Source organism: Haliotis asinina, chromosome 4 (assembly GCF_037392515.1).
Source record: "Haliotis asinina isolate JCU_RB_2024 chromosome 4, JCU_Hal_asi_v2, whole genome shotgun sequence".
Taxonomy (NCBI): domain Eukaryota; kingdom Metazoa; phylum Mollusca; class Gastropoda; order Lepetellida; family Haliotidae; genus Haliotis; species Haliotis asinina.
The window spans coordinates 25,014,922-25,042,328 of NC_090283.1; the positions used below are offsets into that span (position 1 = coordinate 25,014,922).

General features: G+C 39.4%; 1 protein-coding gene across 2 annotated transcripts in view; it reads right to left on the bottom strand.

Moving 5' to 3' along the window:
• Positions 1-15,876: 15,876 nt before the first annotated feature.
• LOC137282383 (monocarboxylate transporter 12-like) overlaps positions 15,877-27,407 on the bottom strand; it is a 56,440-nt gene continuing 44,909 nt past the window's right edge. For both annotated transcript variants that reach the window (XM_067814127.1, XM_067814128.1), the window contains exons 2-6: positions 22,367-22,638; positions 21,000-21,143; positions 19,788-20,771; positions 17,386-17,436; positions 15,877-16,568 (exon numbers count right to left, since the gene is read on the bottom strand). In XM_067814127.1, the coding sequence (XP_067670228.1) occupies positions 16,498-16,568; positions 17,386-17,436; positions 19,788-20,771; positions 21,000-21,143; positions 22,367-22,568 (1,452 nt within the window). In that variant the 5' untranslated portion in view covers positions 22,569-22,638 and the 3' untranslated portion in view covers positions 15,877-16,497. The remainder of the gene's footprint in view (positions 16,569-17,385; positions 17,437-19,787; positions 20,772-20,999; positions 21,144-22,366; positions 22,639-27,407) is intronic.

The following is a 27,407-nucleotide window of genomic DNA, read 5'->3' on the forward strand; positions in this document are numbered from 1 at the left end:
TTGGATGAAGGATTATGAAATAATAGCTGGCGGAAGGTACGCGCCAGATCTCCGTTTTTACCTACCAGTCGCACAAGAACAGTTACGTAATGACGCGCATTGCCTGATTATCTCATGTTCCTCGAACGCCCGTTATACTTTGGCAGAGCCGCACTTTCAAGGGCTTTCAGATGCATGTTAAACATTAACTTTTGGATGGTGGATCGTGAAATTATAGCTGCCGTAAGACTGACGGGAGGCGAGCGCCGGATCCCCGACTACTTTACCTGCCATTGGCGCAAATGCATTTACATAATGGCGCGCATTGCTTGACTCTCAGACGCGACTCGAATGCACATTACACCTTGACAGAACCGCACTTTCAAGGGCTTTCCACCACCGTAAAAGTTTATATATTAAGACCACAGGCGTTGCTTTTATGGCTTTATTCCAGTTCGTTGCAACTTTAGCTCTGTCACGTATATTGATTCCTGTGTAGAGCGAATGTCTAATGTTGCACACCAGCATGTTGCACATTTCCAGAATCCCACATGAATCCCCTTAACGTCGCCGGTATAGCCGGTGAAGAGATTCATGTAAATTCCGCCAATCTATATCACCTGCGGTATTTGTTGCATTTCGCACATTAATACCCATGTAGCTCCACCACTAAATGCGCAACGTGTGCGTTTTATACACTGTCTGACACACGCTTTAACTGGCTTTCAAACGCAGTATAGAAATGCATTTTCTAAGGTGAATCGTAAGAGTGGTTGCCATTACATCATGACCGGACTATGGTGGCATGATGACTACTGTGATATAGAAGAATTGAAGTTCAACAAAATTACACAAACCCTCATGTCGGAGATTCAATCTGGACTGGTTACCAGGGGCACCATAAGAATCACGTTTGCATTTTTGGAGAGAGCGTTGGATCGGGTTTCCAACCATGTATAACATGCATAGATATCACAAAGTAAAAGGCTTCCAAAATGCAATGGCGCGAGCGACTTCCACCGGAGGCTGGGTGGAAGAAAAGTCTTCCACCGAGACTCCTGTGGAAGAAATTCAGAAGGCCTAAAATCACGGAAACCTTAATTGCTGGGCTATAAATTTGCCAAAAAAGAAACGGAAAAATTCTACGTGACGCGCAAGGGTCCCGCTATCCAATGACGTGCAGGATGCGCGTGTAAGGCGGCGAATGCAGCTCCCAAGGGAGCCGTGCTGCAATAGGTGATACAATCTGGGTGGTTTGTGACAGTGACGATCCTATACAGCCTTTTTCTGATATACTCAATGATCACATTGCTGAAAAAACAATTCCTAAGTCCTCTGCGTTTCCACATATTCGTAAACCATGATTTAATAATGAATGTAAACAGGCCAGGAAATGCAGGAAGAAAGCCGAAAAATATTTTCGCCGACATCCAACTGTCCATAATCTACACAATGTCAAAATTACTAATGCTAAGGCTAGACGTTCCTTTAAACAAAGTAGGCGTCAGTCTTGGCGAACTTATGTTTCCAAAATAAATTCACGCACACCCATGCCCAAGGTGTGGAACATGATCCAGAATAAAGGGCAAAGTTTCCAAATCTTATGTACACCATCTGAAGGATGGTGAAAATCTTTCAACTAATAAAGGTGACGTTGCAAACAAACTTGGTGAAACTTTAGCCAAGCATTCATCGTCATCAAATTATGTCCCTGAGTTTCAAAAGTATCAGAAACAACGGGAAAAGAAAAAGATCAATTTTACCTCAGACAATGGTGAAGATTATAATGAATTATGTTCGCTCCATGAGCTCCATACTGCCCTTCAGCAGGCTCATGATACAGCAACAGGGGCTGATAATATCCACTATCAGCTCTTGAAACATTTGCCCAAACCGTCTTTGGAAACTCTGCTAAATATATTTGATACCATATGGACTACCGGGAATTTCCCAGCTTTATGGAGTAATGCCATTGTAATCCCTATTCTCAAACCTGGCCAGGATCATACTGATCCGTCTAATTACAGATCAATCTCGTTGACGAGTCTGTAAAACCATGGAACGAATGGTAAATAATAGATCAACATGGTATCTTGAAACCAACAACCTGATAGCAAATATCCAGTGTGGTTTCAGGAAAACTCGTACCATTGATCATCTGGTACGTTTGGAGTCCTTTGTTAAAAATGCCATCGTCAGCAAACAACATGCCGTATCAATTTTCTTTGATCTTGAGAAAGCTTATGATACAACCTGGAAGCATGGCATTTTGAAAGATCTACATGATTTTGGTTTAAGAGGCCGTTTGCCTCTTTTTATATCACAGTTTTTACAAGACAGGCGATTTCAAGTCCGTGTGGGTTCAACCCTGTCTGACCATTTTGTCTGTCACACTTTTTAGTATCAAGATCAACAGTCTATCGAAGGTTTTAAGTGACTCAATTGATGGATCACTTTTCGTGGATGATTTTAAAATTTCATGTCGTGGTAAAAATATGTATGCTATTGAACGGCAACTGCAGCTGTGTTTAAACAAAATACATAAATGGTGTCTAGAAAACGGCTTCAAATTTTCTAATTCCAAAACTAATTGTATACATTTGTGCAGAAAATATAAGCCACATAAGGACCCTGAACTGTCACTAGATGGCACTCCCATCTAAGTTGTAAAGGAGGTCAAGTTCTTGGGCCTAATGTTTGACTTACACTTAACATTTCTGCCTCATATTAAATCCATTAAAACTAAATGCCTGAAGGCTCTTGACTTGCTGAAAGTTGTTTCCAACTCAAAGTGGGGAGGGGATCAAGCGACCCTCTTACATCTAAATCGATCACTAGTCCGTTCAAAACTTGATTATGCTGCAAAAGTAACCTTAAACGTCTTGATTCTGTCCATCACCAAGGTTTAAAACTTTGTCATGGGTGTTTAAGAATTTCACCTATTGACAGCCTCGATGTTGAGGCTGATGAACCATCTCTTGAGCAGCGCCGCATTAAGTTAGCTTTACAGTACGTTACTAAATTATACGAGATATACTCATGAATACCTTTTGGAAGGTGAGGATCCTCCGTTCTGCATCCCTTGTGATGAAAGAATCATAGTCAAGCATATCCTGCTCGACTGTGTTGAGTATTCCATCACAAAGGATCGGTATTTTAATTCACGAACTATGAAGGATCGTTTTACTAATACCAACTCTCATTTAATTATTGCATTTTTAAAAGAAATAGATTTGTTATCATAATTGTAAATAATTAGAAATTTTATTATTGGTAGTCTAGATTAATAAATAGGATTGTTAGAGGCTGTGCCCTCGAGGGGGATGAAGTATGGTAAAAGTTTTGTCCTCCTGAGAGGGTACGTAAGTCCAAAACATTCTATGTAAATTTAGCACGACCAAACTTTTAATCGTAGTATATTTGTTGTTCTTAATAATAGCTAAATTTCAGTATAATCGCCAACGGCTGAAGGGATGGTGTAAATCCATCTGAGGTCCATGCAGGTAGCACAGGTACTGTAAGACCCCATGGTCCCTAGTATGGTGATCTACCTTCAGTTGTTGGCGATCTACAGCCCGTATTTTACATTGTATTGTCCAAATAGTGGTATTTGTTTGAACTCTCCAGTTAGAACACTAGTTCTAATTGTAACTGTGATATTCTAGTTGTTTTACTGTCCTTTGACGACAGGTGTTTATAATGTATACATATTTCATTTCAGTATCAAAATGTTCTCGTCACGATATGGCTGAAATATTGCCGATGTGACGTTAAATATTAACTCGCTCACCCACTATCTTTTTCCCATTCCAAACAACCTTACACCTTTGCGATTTAAAGAAGGTTGTGCCCGACAATGGAAGGGCTGAAATAGATATGTAAATAAAGGAATTATTTGTGATCTGATCAACGTTATTTTACCTTTTACTGTTATTTAACCAGGCAAAGCATATCTGTTTTGCTTTATTAATTTGTTTCGCAAAATTCAAGGAAATCATTTGTTTCAAGTATGTCGGAGAAATTATCCCTAAAACTTTAATGGTTCCTTTGACCATTGCAAAGGGAAATGCAGGCAAAGTTTTTAATTTGAACACCCTTGGTCTTGTCACAATTAATATTCAAAACAGACGAGTTAGCAAATCTTATAATATTCTAATACTTTCCGAGGTCCTTTTAAGGTGAAATTTACACCATGAGCATAAGGTGAGATATTCAACACCACTGAGTCCTACACTTAGTGGATATGGATAATAAATCTGAACAAATTGTAAATAGATAGGGTTAGATAGGACTGCTTCTTTCAAGTATAAATGATTTGTAAATAGTCAAATCTGGACCATTGTAGTGAACAGCACTGTGAGCATGGATCTACACAACTGGGAAACGATAGCATGTGACATCCAAGTCAGGAAGCTGACCACCCGATCAGTTTGAGTTCCTGAAGACTGATTCTGATCCGGGTCTAACTCACTGGTCTCGTTGACTCTGATGACACAAAGAATTTCCTTGGGAACATTAGCTCCTCAAATCCGAACACAAAAATGGGCCTGACACCTCAGAACCCAAGCAAGACAAATTGACCTGATACCTCTGAAACTAGAGGACAGATAGAAATATTTCGTGGTATGTTTCGGGTCTATCAAAATATGATTATTTCAAGTATCTCCAATCTGATTTTCAGTGACACCAACTTGAAGCCAATGTTTGTGATCAAATACTTTCTGTTATTTTTCTAATATTGTTAATGTTCATCTCCATAATTGTCTGAAAGTGTCAGACAGCGGGAGCCGTGTATACCATCATGCAATGGTGATTTCACATTCTTCATGTCATTATAACTCATTGCATTTGGTGAATACATTTATGTTCTGTGTATTGATGACAGTTATGTAACAAGCGGTACATTGTCCTGCATAAGCAATGATTAAAGAAACCATGTCAGATCAGCACAAGGAAGATGAAGACAGGCATCTTTCTCCTGGTTTGGACCTCGTGAAGTTCGTGTCTGTTAGATGACCACATTTGACATGCTCTTGTCAGTTCTAAATATATGGTGGCTCAACCGTAGATCAGCAAATCACGGCCATTTTCTTTTGATCATTTGTTCAGCCATAATGAGATTGTTGCATGGAACTGACATATTTTAGAGTTGATTATAACAATGTTATGGAGCTACAGGTTTATTGATGATGGTGTTACAAAGAATAAGCTAATCTATGACACGCTATCGTTGCCTTAACGTGATAATGTGATGACGGGGCAAATTTTTTAGATACTTGTCTGACCTGGTTCTAATTCTTAAAACAGACATAAAGTTGTCTGAAACCTGTTTCCGATATCTGAAAAAGGACCCAGATTTTCGAAGCTCTCTTAGCGCTAAGATAGTCGTAAGTGAAGTGTCATACATTAATGTTAACTTATCTAGCCCCTGGCCTTCAGTAACGCATGCTTGTCGTAAGCTGCACTGACTGACTTGGTTGACACGTCATCGGTTCGCAGGGTCACAGATCAATGCCATGCTGCTGATCATTTCATTGTCTGGTTCGGATTGTTTACAGATCATATAGCTGGAATATTGCTGACTGCGGCGTAAAACCAAACTCACTCACTCATGTATAACTTTCATTATCCATACAGTGAAATATAAGCGAGGACATAAAAATCATATGTTGCACACGGGTAATAAACCCTAAAATGCAGACAATGACTTGTGCACTTTGTGCTCAGATTCAATCCTACGAAAATGTTCATTATTTTGGTAAGCGTGTTGTTTGATCTTGCTTCAAAGAGTACCAAACTCAAACGGATTCGATAGCATGTTTACGTGTCTGGTTTCACGGTGGATATAACAGGGCATAGGGGTGCACCGGTGGCATAAATGAGGTAAGGTAATTAATTGTAATAAAACAGACTACTTTAGTTCAAGCATTGTAATGGATCAACGGGACCTTGACTCATTGTTTTCAACAAAACGATACCTTTGAGATAAATATATTGCAAGGTGAAACAGAATGGTTTTAAGGTAATTTACAACTTCTGCATAGTGTTTTTCGATCGGTAAATTTGAAATATAATGTAGTATATATTACTCATCAATATATGCGACGTAATAACGAACTGCTTACATTAATGTGGACAGAAGGCTTTCACTCAGCGTTCGTTCCACCTGGTGCCTTGTGTGGTGATTTACCTCCTGTTGTCGACAATATTTGCCTTGTCTTGTCATCTATACTCAAACTGTTCTAGATCTCATGACTAGTTCTAAATTCGAATCTGTGATATTCTGGATATTTTACTGTCCTTCCAATTAAATCTCTTTATTCAATACTCAAAGGCCAGAAACCTATAGTACAAAATGTAGCAGTAGTATATAGAAAAATGTTACACATATAATTAGTTATTTCTTATTATGGTTTTATACAACTCAATGACGAATCTTCTTTTCTGAGTTTCATAGCATGATAATATTATACAAAAATAGTAAACTGTCCTTCACTGACATGTTTTTAATATTTACCATTCATTACTATGCATAATAATAAATTTTAACTCCGTCACTCAGTTGAGCGTTCGATGATAAAGCATCCACCGTTATAGGATCACTGGCATATCGTCATCGAAATCTGATAATAATGTAACATGGAAATATTTCTATTCTTATGAAGTATTTGTGTATGCATGTTATGGCCTAATTCTGTTATTTTCGCAAGTAGTATGTCCAGCTCATTATCGCTATGTTTTCAAAAATCTGTACTATACCTGTTTTCCTTTTCGTGTCCAATTGCTCCAAAATCAATAAAGGCTGGCTACTGTAACATCAATGTGGATACTTACGTTCCTAATCCTTTAAGATGCTTTAAATGCCAAAGATACGGCCATGGTGTCAATACATGTAAATCATCTGTTACATGTGCTCACTGTAGCGAAAAAACTCACACGACGGAAGACTGCAACAGCACTTTCAAAAAATGTACTAATTGTGAAGGAAATCACTCATCCTTCTCAAAAGAGTGTCCCATTTGGAAACAGCAAATGGAAATCAACAAAATAAAATTTACACAAGACATTAGTTTTGCTGAAGCCCAAAAACAAGTGCAAAAATCTGAAACTTATGCTTCCGTATCTCGATCAACGTCTGATACAGGCAAAATAACCAAAATGCCTATGAGCTGTCAAACCAACTGGACATGGATAAATACTGATTCACCTCAGATTCTGTCACCTGAAATATCCACTCAGACTGCGGAAGTACTTCCAGACTCATCCCGTATTCAGGATGCATCTATATCTAAGGCATCTAAATCCCACTCACAATCTAAATCTGATTCTCAAACAAATGTGAAAGACATTGCATTGCAATGTATCTTCATCACAAAAATGTCAAAGTGGCAGAGCCTCGAAAGGTTCAACAATCAAGCTGTTTAACAAATTTGGATCGTTGGAGGACATGGATGTGTCCGAAAATATCCCCTACAGGGCACATAGCTTGTCGCCCTCTAGAGAGGCAAGGGGTAGATCTCCAATAAATCCCCCCCAAAAGATACTTTATTCCAATAATATTGTACAGTGGAACTGCAGAGGATTGAGGACTAATTTGCATGAATTACAGCTAATAGTCCAAGACTTTACACCTTCAGCGTTATGTCTCCAAGAGACATATTTAAAACAAACAGATATATTTTACCTTCGTCATTTTAATGCATATCAATGTTATTCACCTCCGGGTGATAGGACCACTAGCGGATCATCCATTCTAGTCAAACAAAACGTTATTCAAAGCCCTGTTCCACTTATTACTAATATGCGGGCTGTTGCTGTGAGAATTACTTTACATGTAGCGTTTACGCTATGCTCTCTCTATATTTCGCCGTCTTCAACGTTTGCCAAAACTGATCTTCAAGCTCTATATGACCAACTCCCGAAGCCCTGTACTATAATGGGAGATTTAAACGGACACACCCCACTCTGGGGTAGTGTAAATACAAACACTAAAGGTACGTTGTTGGAGGACTTTTGTTCTGACAATGCTTTATGTATTTATAATGATGGTTCCAACACATATTTACACCCTGGTACAGGGACCAATTCTGCTCTTGATTTGTCACTTACAAATTCAGAACTACTAAATGAATTCGAATGGTCAGTCCACGATGATCTGTGTGGAAGTGACCATGTTCCTACTATATTAAAAGCTGTAACTCCATCTGATGTTCCTCCATCTGATGTTCCTGCATCATCAAGGCAAAATTTTAAAAAGGCTAACTGGGCTTTATATGAAACACTGTGTGCTGAAAAACTTAAACCTGAACGTTTTCTTGACGTTCCTGATGCTATTAAATGCTTTTCTGATCAACTGAACTCCATAGCTGATGAGTGTATACCAAATTCGTCTGCAGTTCCTCACATAACAAAACCATGGTTCAACGATGAGTGCAAACAAGCTAGGAAGGCAAGGAAAAAGGCAGAACATTATTTCCGTCGCCATCCCGACTTGTTTGGTACTTGGAAACAAATAACCTTACAACTGATATACAGTGAGGTTTCCGTAAAAACAGAAGTACAGTCGATCACTTAGTGCGTTTAGAATCATTTGTTAAAAATGCACTAATTGATAAACAACATGCTGTGTCTATCTTTTTTGATCTCGAAAAAGCATATGACACAACCTGGAAATATGGTATTTACGACACTTACATGACTTCGGCTTGCGAGGTCGTTTACCTCAATTTATAGCCAACTTTTTAAATGGCAGACAGTTTCAAGTTCGAGTGGGTTCTACCCTGTCTGATCATTACAATCAGGATCAGGATGTTCCACAAGGCAGTATTCTGTCTGTCACACTTTTTAGTATCAAGATAAATAGTTTATCAAAAGTTTTAAACGATTCAATTGATGGATCGTTATTTGTGGATGATTTTAATATTTTTTGTCGTGGGAAAAATATGCATACTATTGAACGGCAACTGCAGCTTTGTTTAAACAAAATAAATAAATGGTGTCTAGAAAACGGCTTCAAATTTTCTAAATCCAAAACTAATTGCATACATTTTTGCAGAAAATATAAGCCACATAAGGACCCGGAACTATCTCTAGATGGCACTCCCATCAAAGTTGTAAAGGAGGCCAAGTTCTTGGGCCTAATCTTTGACTCCCATTTAACATTTCTGCCTCATATTAAGTCCCTTAAAACTAAATGCCTGAAGGCTCTTGACTTGTTGAAAGTTGTTTCGAACTCAAAGTGGGGAGGGGATCAAGCAACCCTCTTACACCTATATCGATCACTGCTCGGTTCGAAACTCGATTATGGCTCCATCGTATATGGTGGAGCCTGCAAAAGCAACCTTACACTTCTTGATTCTGTCCACCATCAAGGTCTATGACGTTGTCTTGGGTCTTTCAAAACTTCACCTATTGATAGTCTCTACGTTGAGGCCGATGAACCATCTCTTACACAACGTCGTATAAAATTGTCTTTACAATACATTACTAAATTATATTCTAACGAATCTAACCCTGCCTATAACTGTGTGTTCAATCCCCTTCATGAGGATTTGTATAACAAAAAGGCTTCTCTTGTTCCACCTCTGGGGCACAGAATTAAACCATTTATTTCTTCTGCCGGCATTGAGCTGGAAAGTATATCGCCTTCCCGTCTTCTTTCTTCTCCTCCTTGGCAATTGGTTAGGCCACAAGTTGATCTAACATTAACTAAATTTTAAAAATGAGAAACAAATGACTTACAATATAAACAAGAATATCATCAATTAAAACATCAATATAGCAATTACAAACCCTTATTTACAGATGGATCCAAGGACGGTGACGCAGTGGCTTGTGCCACTGTCATTGGATCGAGAACAATATCTTCTTGATTACCAGATAATAGTTCTATTTTTACAGCAGAAGCTAACGCCATATTAACAGCGCTTAAATATATCCAAAGACACCCTAAACGTAAACAATATATAATCTATTCAGACTCTCTTTCTTGCCTTCAGGCTATTAAAAACATTTCTTGTAAACATACACTTTTAATAGAAATTATTGAATTGTATAATAATCTTGCCATTGGCCAATACGACATCGTCTTTTGTTGGTTACCCAGCCAAGTTGGCATTTCCGGGAACACAATGGCCGATCTTGCTGCCAAGGCAGCATTCAACAAATCTGTGACACCACTTCTTATTTCATGCACTGGTTATAAAGCTAACATTAGATCTTATATCCGTGATCTGATGCAGAAGAAGTGGGACACCCAAGTGGGTATCAATAAATTACATGAGATAAAACCTTACATTGGTTATACCCACTTGGGTTGCCAGTCCAGATTTGAAGAGGTTATTTTACGACGATGTCGTATTGGACACACTAGATATACTCATTCATACCTGTTAAAAGGTGAGGATCCTCCATTTTGTATCCCTTGTGATCAGAGAGTCACGGTCAAGCATATTCCATCACACGGGATATGTATTTTACAGTTAAAACAATGAAGGATCTTTTTACCAGCGTTAGTTTTCATTTAATTATTGTTTTTTTTAAAAGAAATTAATTTTTTATTGAATTGTGAGCAATATGTTTCTGTAAAAAGATGTATTTTAATAATTAGTAGCTTGGATTCGTAACTAGAATTGTTAGTGGCTGTACCCTCAAAGGAGGTTGAAGTATTGTAAAATTATTGTCCTCCTGAGAGGGTACGTAAGTCCAAAAACATTCACAGTAAATTTAAGTCTAACAGGCTTTTAATCGTAGTATTCCTGTTGTTTTAATTTTGGCTAGCATATTGTACACTGGCCAGCAGCTGAAGGGAAGGTGTAAATCCAACTAGAGTCCATGCAGGTAGCAAAGGTACTGTAAGTCCCCATGGTCCCTAGTATGGTGATCTACCTTCTGTTGTTGGCGATCTGTAGTCTGTTTTTTATATTGTATTGTCTAAACACTGATATTAGTTTTAACTTTCCATGCTAGTTTTAATTCAAATTGTGATACGGTTGTTGTTTTACTGTCCTTTGTCGACAGGTTTTATAACACACATATATTCCTTTTCAGCGTTTTGTTCCCGTCACGATATGGCTGAAATATTGCCGATGTGACGTTAAATATTAACTCACTCACTCATTCACTGTTTCCTACAGCAACATTAGTATAATTAGTAGGTACTTGTGTTTGGTGCTCGCCATGTTGGTGTAAATAGTGCATTACCGTAAGTCATGTATAAATGCGCACTGGTGATCAGAGCCTGTATAAAGTCAATGACGTCAGTAAACTGATCACAGCCCAGAATGTACTAAGTCATGGTCGAATGTGGGTTCATGCGAGTTTGTTGTATGCTAATGTGCTTCACGTATGTGGATAAACGTATTGAACATAATTATCTCAGTTTACTGACGGATTGTCTTTTTTGCACTGACGGATGACTAATCGCAGCTTCAGTATGTGCATACCTGTGTTCCGGTATGTCGCACAGTTGAAAGAAGGTAAGCGATGTGGTGGCACAATGCTCAAATGTTCAAGAATCTGTGACTGTATATATGAGGCTGGTTGTTGTGTTGACGGAACACACTGGAATTTACACTCAGAGTTATACTGGAGTTGTGTCATCATTTGGTCTATCTACATCTGTCTGACCCACATTCAAGACTGCTTGCTGCATAACATTCAGTGTTTCATTGAAAACCAGGACTTTGCTGATATTATAATTGTGACAATTTTACGTTAGATTTGACTCACCTTCATTGTACTACAAACCTCTGTTGAGAATATATATATCTTGCTGTTTGGTCAATACACAGTATTGAATATTTTATACTTGTCAGTGTTATATTTTGCTGGTTTATAGGGGGGTTTCCTATACCTCTTGTCACGGCACATTATTAACCGTAACAACTGACACAGTAACCGTATCCTGATTGCGTAGATCGATGCTCATACTGTAGATCACTGGATTGTATGACTCCATTATTTGTAGACCTTCCTATACCTTGGATATTGATGGGTGCGGCGCTGTGCAATGTTCAACCAACCAGTCAACCAACCTAATACATGGAAATTACTTTTGAGTGAATGCATCAAACAACCAAATGCCTGGATATTACTATTGTGCGCACAAAGGCCCGTATCTACAATAGCCCTGTCAAGTGTTTCTGTCCTTTGTAAGAAAACTCATACGATGCAGACGCGCTTTATTGGTGTATAGCTTGAGGGAGCGTGAATAACTTGAGTTTTACGCCCCTTGCAATATTTCTGCAAAATCTGAAAACACCAGAAAGGGCTGTATACACTGTACCCATGTGAGGATTCGAATCTGGGTTTTTGGCGTGACAGACAAAGGACCGAACGCCTTTAAACGCAAGGCTTCACGACAAGATGATAACGCTCAGCGAAGCGTATACTTTAAAGACAAACCCTGACATCCATAACACTCTCAGGTGTGTGTTCATATTTGCCTATGGAATAGACAATAACAACAGGCAATAATACATTATTAAGGGTGTGTTTGAAAACTTTATTCACGAAAACATCAGAGCTTCCTACCCCAAGCTCTCCTGAATTGCACATTCTCTTCTCAGAAGCGTCACTGAAAAGAATGTATTCGGATCCATTTGTATGACTTTTAACGTGTTTTTTTTCATTTTTCCAATGCCCCAGTTTCGCGTGAGATAGAACAGTGTTGTCGTGATAACGTGATATGGGTAATATTAGCGTGAATCGAAGGCCAGATGCCTGAGAGTGAGCCGGTATGTGACGCAACGGTTAAAGTACCCTTAAATTATTGTCTCCCTGAGAGGGTACGTAAGACCAAAAACTTTTAAAAAAAATTACCAAAACTGACCAAAATTTTAACTGTAGCATTTTTGTTATTTTCATTTTTGGCTAGTTTTTCCTACGTTTGCAGCGGCTTGAGTGGTGGTGTAAATCCAAATAGGGCCCATGCAGGTAGCAAAGGCACTGTAAATCCCCATGGTTCCTGGTATGGTGATTTATCCTGAGCTGTTGGCGATCTATTGCCCATTTTGAAATTGTTTTGTCCAAAATGATTTTTCTCCTTAAGATATCTGCTAGCTAGTTTTAACTCAGTCTGTGATCATCTAGTGTTTTACTGTCCTTTGTCGACAGGAATTTATATGTATATATTATGAATATAGAACGAGCTTTAGTCACGATATGGCTGAAATATTGCCGATGTGACTTTAAATCTTAACTCACTCACTCACTGAAAGTGGCGACTAACGGGATCGGGTGGTCAGGCTCCCTGACTTGGCGGAGGCGTCATCGGTACCCAGTTGCGTAGATCGATGCTCTTGCTGTTCATCACTGGATTGTCTGGGTCTAGACTCGATTATTTACAGACCACCGCCCTTAGCAGGAATATTGCTGATGGCGGCGTAAGACTAATCTCACTCGCGCATTCTCTGATGGCTCAAGTGTTCTTCGCATAGTTGACGGCAGGACACGTGTCTTTATTTGTGGAGAAGAGTAAAAGAAGAATACACATTGCTCTAGTTTTACAGTATCACAACAGAACAGTGTTGATGACGACAGTCTGGAACGAAATAGAGTGACGTTTACGACGTCATCCACACTCTTCAAGAAAAGCCGTAGGAACATCAAACATTTCCTTGGATATAGAATGATCGTGTGTGCCACACGTTTTCCTTTGAGTACATCTACATTGATTCCGGCACTTCTAGATTTAAGGATAACACGATACATTAACACTATCACCCGTATTTACAGGTGCTTCTATTCACGAGGATTGATCTTATTTATATGTATATGAATTCAACTTGAAAATGCTCCAAACGAACGTAATACCTCGACTGTTATGTTAAATTGCCACAAAAATACCATAAAAATGAAAGCTTTCAACAGAATTACCATTCTCAGGTCATTCCAAGCTATAACTCCTATACATCCTTTTCTCAGTTATGTTTATGTTATTGCATGGCGCACATGTGATACATGTAGTCTCACCCTAGGCAAGGAAGTTGGTTCAAAATTGCCTCTGTTCACACAGCAGAAAATGGGTACCCGGTGGGATAAATCATGTGACTCCTAGCGCCTGTCTGACAGCTTGGGTTATGCGTGGTAATAATGTGCTGTGCCGTTCATTGTTATAACTATGAGCATACCTAGTGTGGAGTTTGGTGCTATGTAAATGAACATGTTATTATTATAATGTTTTATGACCGCTGAACATGATGCGTTATTATATCATTTATGATTGAAGTGAATAGCGTTCCTCCCATTTTGACATACCGTATTTTAGTAAATATGCAATTTTATGAAAACACGTGACTGAGAGGATGAGTGACCATGTGTGAAAAATGTAATATGGAAATACTTTCAGCATGAATGAACTTGGGAGTTGAAATCCTGTTTGTGGCTGTTGTGAATATGACAGTTTGGTGGGTAATGGAGGGGTGGGTCATCCCTGACGTAAAACGAACGAGGGCTGACATGAATCAGTTGGACAAAGAGGTGTTTAGCTGTATGCATTTGTTTCATTCAGTGTAAGTGTCGTGCAACCTGACGTTAACTATTTTATTTCACGGACACTTAGAAAGCACTAAAATTACCTTCTCTCTAAAACTGTGACTTCCATTCGCTCAGTGTACACAAATTAATTTCTGAACTAACCCAAAATACTCTTCAGCTCATTCAGTAATAAATGTCACAGCATACCGTGCAGGCTTTCGAACAAAATAGTTCGAAATTTTGATCTATTGTTCCTTCATAAATTATGTCTCTGAAACCGATTTCACATGTACTTGCCTTTGTACAACGGGGCTCAATGGAGGAGATTCTGGTCAGTTAACAACGAAAATTAACTTGATATTCGGAATGTCAAGAATTTGGACAACATGACAAAACTCAAATGTTACTTAGGGTTATTGTTTCCGAACAAATACAGTTACTGTACGAGAAATACTTTCAAATCTAACAAGTGAAGATATTATATTGAGGTTCACTGACATAGCCTTTGCATGCCACCGTATCCCAGTTACACAAATCGTGCTCATCGCATCAACCACTAGATTTCTTATCCAGGCTCTATTATTTACAGACAGAGCCGTCATACAGCTGGAATATAGCGACGATAAACAACACTCGAATTTGATTCGCGAACTACATGTTCGCAAAATACATACTATTCTATGCTTTCAATCGTTAAGGGTTAGGGTTAGGGTTAGGGTTAGGGTTAACCTAACCCTAACCCTAACTTAAACGAAAAATGTAACACGCCCATCATACTGGGCACCCTGAACTCAAGGACAACCACAACCCCGCCAGGTAACCCGTGAAGGTTGGGTTATATCTGGTCTCGAGTAATCGTGTTTGCGCTGAGGTAGATCACTGAATTCGTTGTGCATAGATCGATGTTCACTTTGTTCACTGGATTGTCAGGTCGCCGTATTCCAGTTGCTCGTGATGTCAATAACTATATCATCTGGTCCAGACGACAATATGTACAGTCTAATATTATAGAGTGGTGTATCTTGTTTTGCGAGCAATTCATTCTCATTCGTGTTGAGCCTAAATTGCAAGTACCATCATTTCAAGCGCTGTGTTGCAATCAGAAGTGTCACGTAAATACAACACAGTTTGGACAACAGATGGTGGCGAACGATAAATAAAACATTTTGTTCATTCCACCAAGTGATAACCAATGCATACTGAATAATCGGCCGACAGTATGTGACAGTTCACAGGCAAAAGAGCTGGAATAATCAAGAGCTAAATCAGGTAGATTCCATTGTAACAACCACATTCTAGCTCGAATGATTTGACTTTTAACAGTGTCCCTACTTTAGGTTCTAACTGTAATTTTAGCCCATAAAAATTTTACTTTTTAAATTTTCATTTATGTTTTGAATACATTCACCGAGATACTAGTGCTTTTCAACATCACATTTATTCTGTTAAATATTCTGTATAACAAAAGACATTTCTCGCGGAGTCTTGCAAATGATTCGTCGCAATATTTACTCACACAAAACCGGAAAAGAGACAGTCATCGCCGTGTGTCTCACACAAATCTGGAAACTGAGACTACCATCTCTGTGTATTATAAATCACACGTTAAGGATAGAAACTGTCAACAATTTGACTAGACTCATTAACTTAATTATAACACCTTACCGCCGCCATGTAGCTAGGCGACGTTTCACAAAGCGATCGTAGTACTACGACTGCCGTAAGTCTATGTTACACTACAGGAGGCACGACAGTCGTAGCTACGATGGCTTCGTGAAATGGGGCCAGGGCCCAATTCCTCGAAGCGATCGTAGTACTACGACTGCCGTAAGTCTATGTTACACAACAGGATTACGACAGTCGTAGCTACGATGGCTTTGTGAAATGGGCCAGGGCCGCGTTCCTCGAAGCTATCGTAGCACTCCGACGGTAGCCCTTTAAAGTATAGGTGTTACGACTAACTTAGCACTACTTGAGGACCGCGGTCAAGGAGTGTGGCGTAAATCAACAAACCAATCAGCTAAAAGTGTTACGTTTGTACTAGGATCCGTGTGACCTCCGGTAAACGGGAACAGCTGCTGCACACACTGAGGCTGCCATTAGACATCCGCCTGTACAAAGGTGATAACCCTTCAGTGAACTCATAATGAAATACACAGTGAGTGAATGAGTGAGTGACTTTACGTTTACGCCGTACTCAGCAATATTCCATCTATATGGCGGCGGTCTGTAAATTATCAAATTTGGACCACACAATCCACTGATCAACAATAAGAGTATCGATCTATTACATATGGCATGTTTCAACAATGTCAGCGAAGCTGTCCCCCCGATTCCGTTAGACATCTCTTATGACGAACATGGATTACTGAAAATCAGTTCTCATCCGGACCTTCACGGATGGCAAAGCATACATGTTAAATGTAGCATCTATATGCTGTTGAGACTTGTTGAATGACTATTTTCATAAACGATACGATTTCCCATGGTGAATGTGGTTCACCCAGTGCAGAAATAGATCGCATGAATCACAATGGTTGTGTTAGTTTCTCGATTTGTGTTTCTGTAGTAAACTGCCCAGTAACGGAAACGGTTTCCAAAGTTTGCATGCCAGTCAGACTAGCTATGCCCGAAAGTTTCTAGCCAACAAAAATAATTCCCATGCCAAAATGTGAATGTAGAAACCGAGAAAAAGATTTCAAAAAGGTCAAATACCATAATTTAACAGGGCATAATTTTACATGATTTGAAAGTGTACTATGACTTAACAAGTAGGGGAGTGACATATTTTAAAAAGTGACCCCATGAAAATTCACTATCCAGTCGGGACAGAGACTGGTGAAATTTGCTTGCCCGATGGAATTTTTACTAACCACCGGCTACCGGGCCTGTGGCTATTTCACACACTAACGCTGCCTAATGTCTCACCTCCAAAGAAATAAGTGTGATCGTAGTCCTTACTGCTTTCATAGATGATACCTGAAAAGTTAAAATACGTGTTCAGTATCTATGACAATGTATGTTGCATATTTATTTTTATCACGTGACGGACTTTAACTTTACGTCGTTTTCAACAATGTGTATTTCAACATTTAGCGTAATAAAGATGTGCAAGTTCTTTACTATTTACACAGGACGTTTCTTATCTAATACTTGTCCCTTCATCAAGTGCAGGTCAGTGAATAGATACAGAGGTGTATATGCATGTACACTACTTAGTTCTAAAGGGAACGTGCCCATTTGAAAGAGGAACTGTTATCCCCACATACATGTTTCTAGCCACAATATGCTTTAAACAGAACGCACCAAAACAAGATCAAAATCAACAGCAACAACAGTGGATTTAAGATCTGATGCTTTTTCTAAATGTGTCTAACATGCTAACCTGACAAGTTTATATCAGACACGTTTAGAAGCGTAAGCCAATATTCGGTGTTAGGACCATCATTATTGATTATCAAATGAGTACACCGTCTTCCCATGGACATGAAAAAATGTAGAACGACAGAACGGGGTAGGTTGTCGTATTCATTCAACACTGCGGCGGTCTCCATTTGTCGCCGATTTTGTGGAGTACCTGGCGTCGACCCAACTCGCCTAGAGCTGTTCCACTGGATTTAAATCAGGACTAACCGGTGTCGAAACCTCTGAATGTGGTGACTGGCCACGACGTGTCCTGTGATAAAGGCGATGTGGGCTAGAACATTATCATGCTGGAACTGCAACGGTGGTCTGCGTCTTGAGAACGAGACGAGAACAGACCTTAACACTTCGTCAATGCAGCGTCGTGCAGTTACACCCCTTCGATGACCCTGACCGTTGATTTGGAAGATTACAGGTGGTACATGCCTTCCCCAGCCCAAATCATAAGAGATTGCCCACCCCAACGGCCACTTTCCAGAACATGCGGGTCTCTGAAACGTTCATTTCGCCTACTCTCACTGTCCCGTCTGCAACGTGGGCACAAAAACGACTCTCTTCTGAGAAAACAACGTTCTGCCATTGTGCATAACGGTCTTGCCTACGTGACGTCACCCGTGGCCTTCCATCCCAAGGCCGATCTCCCACACAATTCGTTTGATTTGTGCGTTCAGTCTGTCGGTAAATTGTCGCCAGATGCACTCGCACATGTTGTGCGACGTTGACAACACTGAAACCAGCAGCAGTCATCACAACAACACATACTTCATTGTCCATACGTGGCATATTGCCATTCAGAAAAATAACACTAGAGAAACTGCCGCACATTTTAAAGGGCTTTTCTCTCGTTTTTCTTGAAGAAAGTGTCGTATCATTAAATTCATGCGGGCACCCGTGGCGAGCCACCTCCTCGTGGTGGGTGCTGGGTAACGCTAAGAGCTCGCCGACACCACCGTTGTGGACCCGGGGGGAATATTTGGTCCACCAACCCGTTTGCCGTGGGTTGCGGCCCTGTGTCGGTTGAGGAGGGGATCCTGGTGGTTGAGGGCAATAGGGGCCTGCAACCGTGTTCCTATTGCCTAATACACCACTTCGGCCCTGACTTCACCTAGACGGGTGGTTGAAAGTGTCGTATCATTAAATTCACGCGAACAAAGAGTCAGAGCAGGTGTTTATGTGATGAGTGTCTGTCGTTTTCCCCCATAAAACGTCTAATAAGTAGACTCAGTTGTTACGACTCATCTGACGTTAGAAGTCTTGTTTCAGAGGTTTACTTTCCACAGTTGGTTTCAAAGAACATTCATCATGCACATTCTTTATGATTGTAAAGTAGATAAGACAATTAGGGGAATGTCAAAACCATGAATATCGCGTTTCTTTTGGAACTAAGTACAGTAACTACATGAAGCCACAGAACATTAGCATTTGGAGTAAACGGAAATTGATGGCAGCTATCCACATGAAATAGTCTGAATATGCAGCAGTGTGTCTTCTAATGCCTGGTGCTTTAACCGATGTACTTGAACAATGGTGTTTACCTACATATGCCGTGCCTCACAGTCGCCTATTTTTGTACATCCCAATTTCTATTACTGTAAACTTTGCTGGCTTCGTCTATGGTTATTCATCTATGCAAACAGGCTGTACAAACATCATTAATCCTCAACTTTAACTTACTTCCCTGAATAATCTTTTGAAAATGTTCCGTGGCTTCCTGTACATACTATATGCATCACTGCAACTATTCACTGCCATTCACCTGATGAAGGGGCAAGTATTAGCTCAGAAACGTCGTGAGTGGATACCAAAGAAGTTGCACAAGTGTCAACAAGTGTCTTGTATTACTCTACCAACTTCAATCAAACATCTGACGCAAAACCTTGATCCAAGATTTCATTAATACATCTTACTTGCGACTGGCGGACCGAGAATATATCCAATCCCTATGGCTAAATGAGTCATCCCGTATCCAACAGCTAGATGGGACACCCCTACACATTCCACAGTCATTGGACTCAGGATGCTGTGAAGGCCACCCCCATACAGGCCGTACAACGCACTGAACAACATCTGGAGAGGGTAAGCATGTGAGAACAGCGGGAACAACAGAGCCAGGATTCCTGCTATTCCCAAGAAGCTGACATGGAGCAAGATGATGCTTATATCCTTGTCGTTGGATATGATACCGGTGACTAATCTCGACAACAGGCTACACAGACCTATAGCAGTGAAAAGATTCGCTGACTGAAGTCGGGTGCTGTTCTTTGAGTGAGCGTAATTAGGTAGATGGAAGAGGATCGCATTTTCACCCAGACCCAAAAACAGAAGACTTAAGTTGTAGAAAAGAAATCCATTCGCTGTTATTAGAGACATGTTTCTTCTAAAAAAATTCAAACATCTTCCTGGCATGTTTGAATTACCAGTTTCGGAATGTAGCACTGTTGATTCATTTTGAATGTTTTCACCTCCCTCCGTCACAAACTGATTTCTAGAATATTTAGTCTGAATCTTTTCATGGTCATCAAAGTCATCCTCCCTATTTCCATAATGATCACTAATCACTTTTGAGTCACCCTGAACTTTGTTCCCATCAACAAAGACCGGAACTAGCTTGTAATCGTGTGGTTGTCTTGTGACAGATGCTTCCGTTGCTGCTTCTCGACGTGGTCTCATCAGAGCTCCTGCCACACATAAGTTACTCGCAATTCCACCAAAGATGAGAAACGCACCACTGAGAGTAAACTTTTGTAGCAATATTGCAACTAAAGGGCCACCAGCAAACAAACCCATGGCGGTTCCGGCTGTAGACACCCCAAATGAAATCGGAAGACGTTTTTTAAAATAATATCCAGGTATGGTACCTCCTGCATTTACTGCCAGACCTGCTCCCAGACCTGGAACAGAAAGCAACACAAAAACAAAAATATGTAGAAGTTTGAATCAATTTTGAAGTAAAGACCCGCAGTGCGCTGGACCTTATTTAATCAATCCCATGGATATCTCAACATCTACATATTACTATTTTTTCCTGATATTGTCCATCTCATTGTCTCTCCTTTGGATAACATGTACCTAGTTTACTTATTTCTTGATGTGATATGTTCGGACACCTCTGATACTACCTGTCAGGACGCCATTCGTGAGCAGTAGACCTTTGACGCTCTTTATAAAGGAAGACGCACTCATTCCAATCAGAACCAATATTCCTCCGGCACAAGTAGCCGCCTTGCAGCCAAATCTGCTCGTGAAAACTCCAGCTACAGGACCTGATGAAAAAAAGGTCTACTTTGGAGAAAGTAATCAAACGTCAATGAATATATGCAATGGTTTCTTTTATCGTAACATGAGTTCTTCAACGCAAAATAATAGCAATCCTCAGAAACTACTATACATGAGAGGGGTTTGGGCTAAATTTCACCAACATCCTCGAACAGAACATCTACTGCCTGACATTGTGATTGTTCCCAACAAAGTCCTCGCACAGAACACCTACCTGACACTCTGATTGTTCCTACAATGTCCTCGCACAGAACACCTACTTGGCATATTTTACTGCATTAGAGACAGACTTGTAAAACTGACACCAGTCACATCATATTCTTAATAACTGAGATTAATCACTTTTGGATATATCAAAAATGTGATAAGTTGTGGTTTCTGAGCTGGTGATGGTTACAGTATTGAGGCAGCACATTCACTTAAAGTACAGAGCAGGAAGGAGTGATTCCAGCCATTGTGTCCATACAGAAGGTGTTCACGATGAGGTAATAAATGTAAAACTCTTCCAGAATGGAAGTATTGAAATAAAAAAGCTCTGATATTGTTTGCATCCAAATTAGTGGGGTTTTTTTGTCCCTATGATCCAGTGACACCACATATCTTATGATTACCAAATTTTATTTATATAGGAAATATATGCCTTGTCATTAGATGTTTTAGTCATTGTTTAGCAGAGTCGAAGACACAAGAACACACCTTGTGACAGATGAAGATAGGTAAATAATTCTTCCGCCTCTTCATTTGAGGACTGGAAATATGCAAATCACCTTACACTGAGAGGTTCTGGCTTGCTATTTAAGAAATAAATAGAAGTCACATTAACCAGAAATTGAGAATTATCTATTGTTCATTATGTTGGTGTCATAAAACTGTCTTCAAATGATGGATCGCGGGATCAGATGCAGTTCTCACTTTCTGTGGTAAGGCCAAGAAAACTTCTATGCAAAATGTTACACGTTATTTCGTTGGACGTTTTTGCAGGGCCTGTTATTTATAAACTTGGGAATTAATTATACTATTGTTTTGAATCATTTGTGACATATGGAATTTTTGGTTTTTATTAAATATGTATAATATATTAACAAATGTATTCAGAAGTATTTTAATATTTTAGATTCTTCTTGAGCCAACATCAAGCTATCAAGACGTGTTTCGTGGATAGAGCCCAAAGTGAAATGAATTTGAAGCATGTATCATAATGAACACCTACCTGATATAGTGATAGTTCCCACCAGAGTTGAGCCTATCCATGACGTCCGTGAGAGGTCATTTTCTATTTCATCCAAGATGGCGGTGTTGAACACACCAGGGGAGTATATCAACATCCCTGTGATGAAGTTGGAAAAGGTGGCCGCGAACAAAGCAACCCACGCATATCCAATGTCAGTGTCCCTGTCTTGCCCGGTATCCATGACAATAGTGCCTCCTTGTCTGTTATGGCGCCTTCTCGCTACTTTCGAATTGACAGGAATCAAGGAGAATCTGCCATAAAAAATATTTGTCAAAATGTCAAAATGAGCATTGTTTTTTCTAGATTAGTAAGAATGCCGTTACTGTCGCCTTCAAAATGTTCTTTGACGTTTCAGTGAGAGGTGACCGCGTATTTGTATATTTCGGTGGTGTTCTGATGTAGTCAAGTTTCATTTGAAGAGCATTCATGACGTTCTGACTTAATTCGAGATACATTCGAACTGTAATCCATCTGCAATCTATATACCCTGAAGAACAGACAACTAATATACATTTGAAGAATATTCCATCTGACACATTCGATACGAATTCAGGACATTCTAAAAGTATTTGAATTGGTTTGTCTTTTCCATTCTCTCTTGAATACGTTCCGAATACTTTGAATGCGGTAAGAATACTTAGAATACAGTTGGAATGTCAGTAAGAATACGTAGAGAGTAGTTAGAATGCACTTGAAATACTGTTCGATATTTTTCCATTTCGAAATAATAGAGACTTTGGTATATTTAATTGGTATAAGATTTTTTTCTAGAACTTGCATGTAATGTACAGTGAGAAATGTAATAAAATTCATCTGCTACGGTTGATGAATTAAAAAGGTTGCAGTTCTATTTTCTTTTGGTGCACTGGTCCAGCGAACTTTTTCAATTGGTAGTTTATGATTCGTAGTTCTAAATTTAAGTAAGAGATAAGAAATAGATTTCGGTAGATAAAGGTTATTTTCAAATTTAGGTAATTTCTTGTAATATTCGTTATAAAAGCATTTTGAACTGTTAGTACATATAACTGAACTGTTCCATGATTGAAAAGATCTTCTCCGAGAATCGTGTCCATCATACTAACCAACCACTGTCTGTCATACAGGCTTGGCATCTGTAACACATATGGAACACCACTGTTCTTTAATATCGTCTCAGTGTGGCTAACCCATGATGTCCTCGATGGACAGTCACAGTGAAAGAAGAACAATGGCACAAGATTAACGGTAAGTTTTCCCTCACATTATCATTAATTTGCAAGCATATTATAAGTTATCACATCGTGTCTCGGGAAATACGGGGTTTTATCAGCCCCTCGTAAGGTTGTATTCCCCGAGCCGGAGACTGATAAAACCCCGTATTTCCCGAGACACGATGTGATAACGCATTTATCTAGCTGAATGTTTTCACTAAATCAAAACAAAACAACACGCTAAGATATATAGCGTTCACTACATGAACGATATGCGGCACCTCCATAGGCCGCAATGGTGGACATCCTGTGTCGCACTTTCGCGCACACGTTACGACTATTGCGCTTGATATGAATGGCTTCTTTGTACTTATACCTACATGTACGCCCTAGTTTCGTTATCAAAATATTCCAAAATAAATATTTGCAAGCCATCAAACATCTCAGAGGATCGATCGCATGAGCGGCGCCATTTTAAATCACGTGACGCGAAGGGATTCCCTCCCTAAAATAGTAACACACGTGTTCCACACCTCGGTGCTTGTTTAAAACAAATTTTCATACATCTTTAGATAAGTGAAAGGATTGTGTGGAGACTTTCGTTCCCAATCAAGACTGACTGACCACCCAGCCCTTTCAACAACTGTTTTGAAAGGAACTGCTCTGGAGTTTTCAATGCTTTCTTCAATATTCATTATATTGGATCATTGCTGCCACCTTGACAGTGCATTGATGTTTCTGTACTACTCCTAAAAGTTTGACTACAAAACATAGTTTACTAATAAGACACATTGAATATAGGAGCTAAATAATTAATGAGTTAACGAATTAATTATCTCTAAATTCCATTTATGCATAAAAAATTTAAAAAAACTATAAAAAAAACTTTAACATTCCTCAGTTCACATTTCTACTGCCTTGAATATCACTTTTAATATTTCCATGTTGTGTTAGGTTTCAAGCACCCACCTTCAATCCTTGCTGCACATCTCTTCTTTTCCATATTAGCAAACAAGTAGCAAAACAGCGTTTCTTATGTTTCAATTATAAACAAATACCAAAACAAGTGCATACATCTAAGAAACAACTGAAGGATCATTCAAATTACAGCATAAAGGCAAATATCATATTTAAACTCTTGTTCATATATCAGTGATGAAAAAGGTTTCATTACTTAAGTCACGTATATACGTCAGTGAAGTCTCAGTTCAGAAAGTCAAGTATATACACATGCTTACATAAGGTGGATACATCTAGAAATTAAATGTTAAAAGGTTAGGGTCATTCAAATTACTTAACAATGCCAAATATCATATTAAACTCTTGTTCACACACCACTGGACAGAAGGCTTTACTTGTTCGGTCAGTGAAGAAATTCCATTTGCAAATATGACAGTAACTCTTCCTTTTCACAGCATAAACAGCAGGATTTCCAAATTATCAATGAAGTATTAGTTCAGAAAAGTATGCTTTTCAGTGTGTAAATTTTATTGACTTATATTGATGTAAAGGCTGGATATTTTGTCTCTGGCCCTTGCACTAGTAACCCAATATCTCTCTCTTTACCAAATATCTGATAAGGTTTGGGGGCTCAAGGCACTGGTGCCATGGGTCCCATAGCAACAGTTTTTTCAGCCAATCCCCAGGGGGTATGTTGTCGCGTGACAGAGGCGAGAGGGAGCGTGGGACCCCCAACCTCGACATCTTCCTCTTTCAGCCTGTACTGTCTAGGTGACAACAAGCCCTCTGGATTGTGTTTTAGGTAAGAATCCCGGTTTACCTCCAAATTGCTACTAGGTCTTCTGTATTAGGTTCCAATGTATAGTTATGCTGTTAACAAGAAAAGTAATTGTGAGCAGTTTTCAAATTAATATTATATTATTTAATTCTGATAAATCAAACTTTAAAAACAAGTGTTGTGGTCACAGTTATCAATTGTTCTTGCTGTGCCAGTGTGGCAAAATGTCACTCATCTGTGACTGTCCAAATGTGCACTCGATGGCAAGAACAAATGACATGTACTCCTTGTAAAATACTTCCCTCAGGGAATTAATTTGAGCAAAGTACTTTGTGTGTTTAGAATTGTACATTGTTTATTTGATCTGCTTGTTAAAATTGCTCTAGCTCATTGCTAAATTCAAAATTCCATTTTATTTAATACTTGTTGCGTTAACAGCAGAACGTTTCAGCCATTTTATGCTACATTAAAAAGCGGCTGTACCATTGTCCCGGTTTCCATTGTTTTCCACTGCGCCCAGTTAAAGTATCACTGTGTCATCTGGAGGTAATTAGTGGCGATCATTATCATGCACTGACCAGTGCTGACCTCTCCACTGAGCAGCAGAGAACTTTGGTAGTGTTCGGCTCTCCTCGGCATTCCTCGGCTCCCTTCCGGCTGCATTACAAAATGGCTGCACCGGATGTAAACAAACCAGGGTCCGTCGTCTGCTTCATGTTTATCTTAACACAGTAGAAGCCTAGGACAGTCTCATGTAACCTTATCCAGTATATCTGTATATTACTACTGATGTGTATTGGCATATTTGTTACATGATCATTCAGCATCTGAATATTATTATCATCTCAAAACTGTGTTTACTTTTCTACACAAGACTATTTTCTCGCTCTATTCACGTCTGGCGTTATGCAATCTACTGTTGCCAAAAGCCTTAGCATTAACTACCAGGCAACCCTCTCAATTTATGGTGTGAAATATCAATCGCAGATATTTCTTTGGAATTATGTAGTGTTTCTACATACCGTTATGTCAATCATTTTAGGATGTTTCCCCACTTGAGGTGAAAGTGAAGTCACTGTTTATTCAATAATAATATGATGTATCATATTATATGGCCAATAATACACCTGCAAATTGTAGCAATATAAATAATGTAATATCCATGTATTACATCTTATTAATTTATTAATTGCAATTAGGTGTTCTTCCTGGGTAACCACTAGTGGCTTACCTACTGGGTGTATCGACATGCTGTTGGAGCTAGCCTCGTATGGACCAGTTCGATCATCCAACAGGCAGTCATACCCCATCTCCCTTAGCCGCATACATTGTACAGGCCAGGTGTCCTGTCGTGGTTATTGTGACGTACAAATTAAGACCGGTTTATATATATCACAAATGTGTTCGGCATACACATTGCCCCACTCTGCGCATATATATGTATACTTTTATCCTCCCCGTTGGCCCCGTGAATGTGACTTTCATCCCACCTCAGGTGGGGATCCTATGTACATGCTTTATATCACTCTGTATAACTGTTTTGTGGCTCTTTCTGCCTGTACTGTCTAGGTGACAACAAGCCGTCTGGCTTGTGTTTTAGGTTTCACCTGGACTGTGCAGTCAGAATTTGCAGATCCGAGCCACGCCTTTTGTTTTAATACATGTTATTGGTGTCCTTTTGTGTTGTGTCATCTTTGACTGGAGGACTTAGCGCAGTAGGCACACTTGCCCATCCCTTTTCATCGTGAGACGTAATTGTTACGCAATCAAAGCAATTCACCAGGTCTTACATTGAGAACTTTACTTGAAGTTTATTCTGAATCAAAGGTTATGATTTCATTTGCTTTTGAAGTTGCATTGTATATTGCCCTCAAGAAGTTATGGCGCAGTCAGCAATATCCCCCGCAATGGCAAAGGAGTCTTCATGAATATGTCTACGAGTTATGCTTATTTAACATCTTTAGGCGTGTATATAGCAAAGTGGAAGGGTGGAAAGTATTGAGAGTATTTTAAATTCTGCTTCAGAAAGGAGCAATACCACCAACTTCAGTTGCCATGGAAACACACACACACACACACACACACACACACA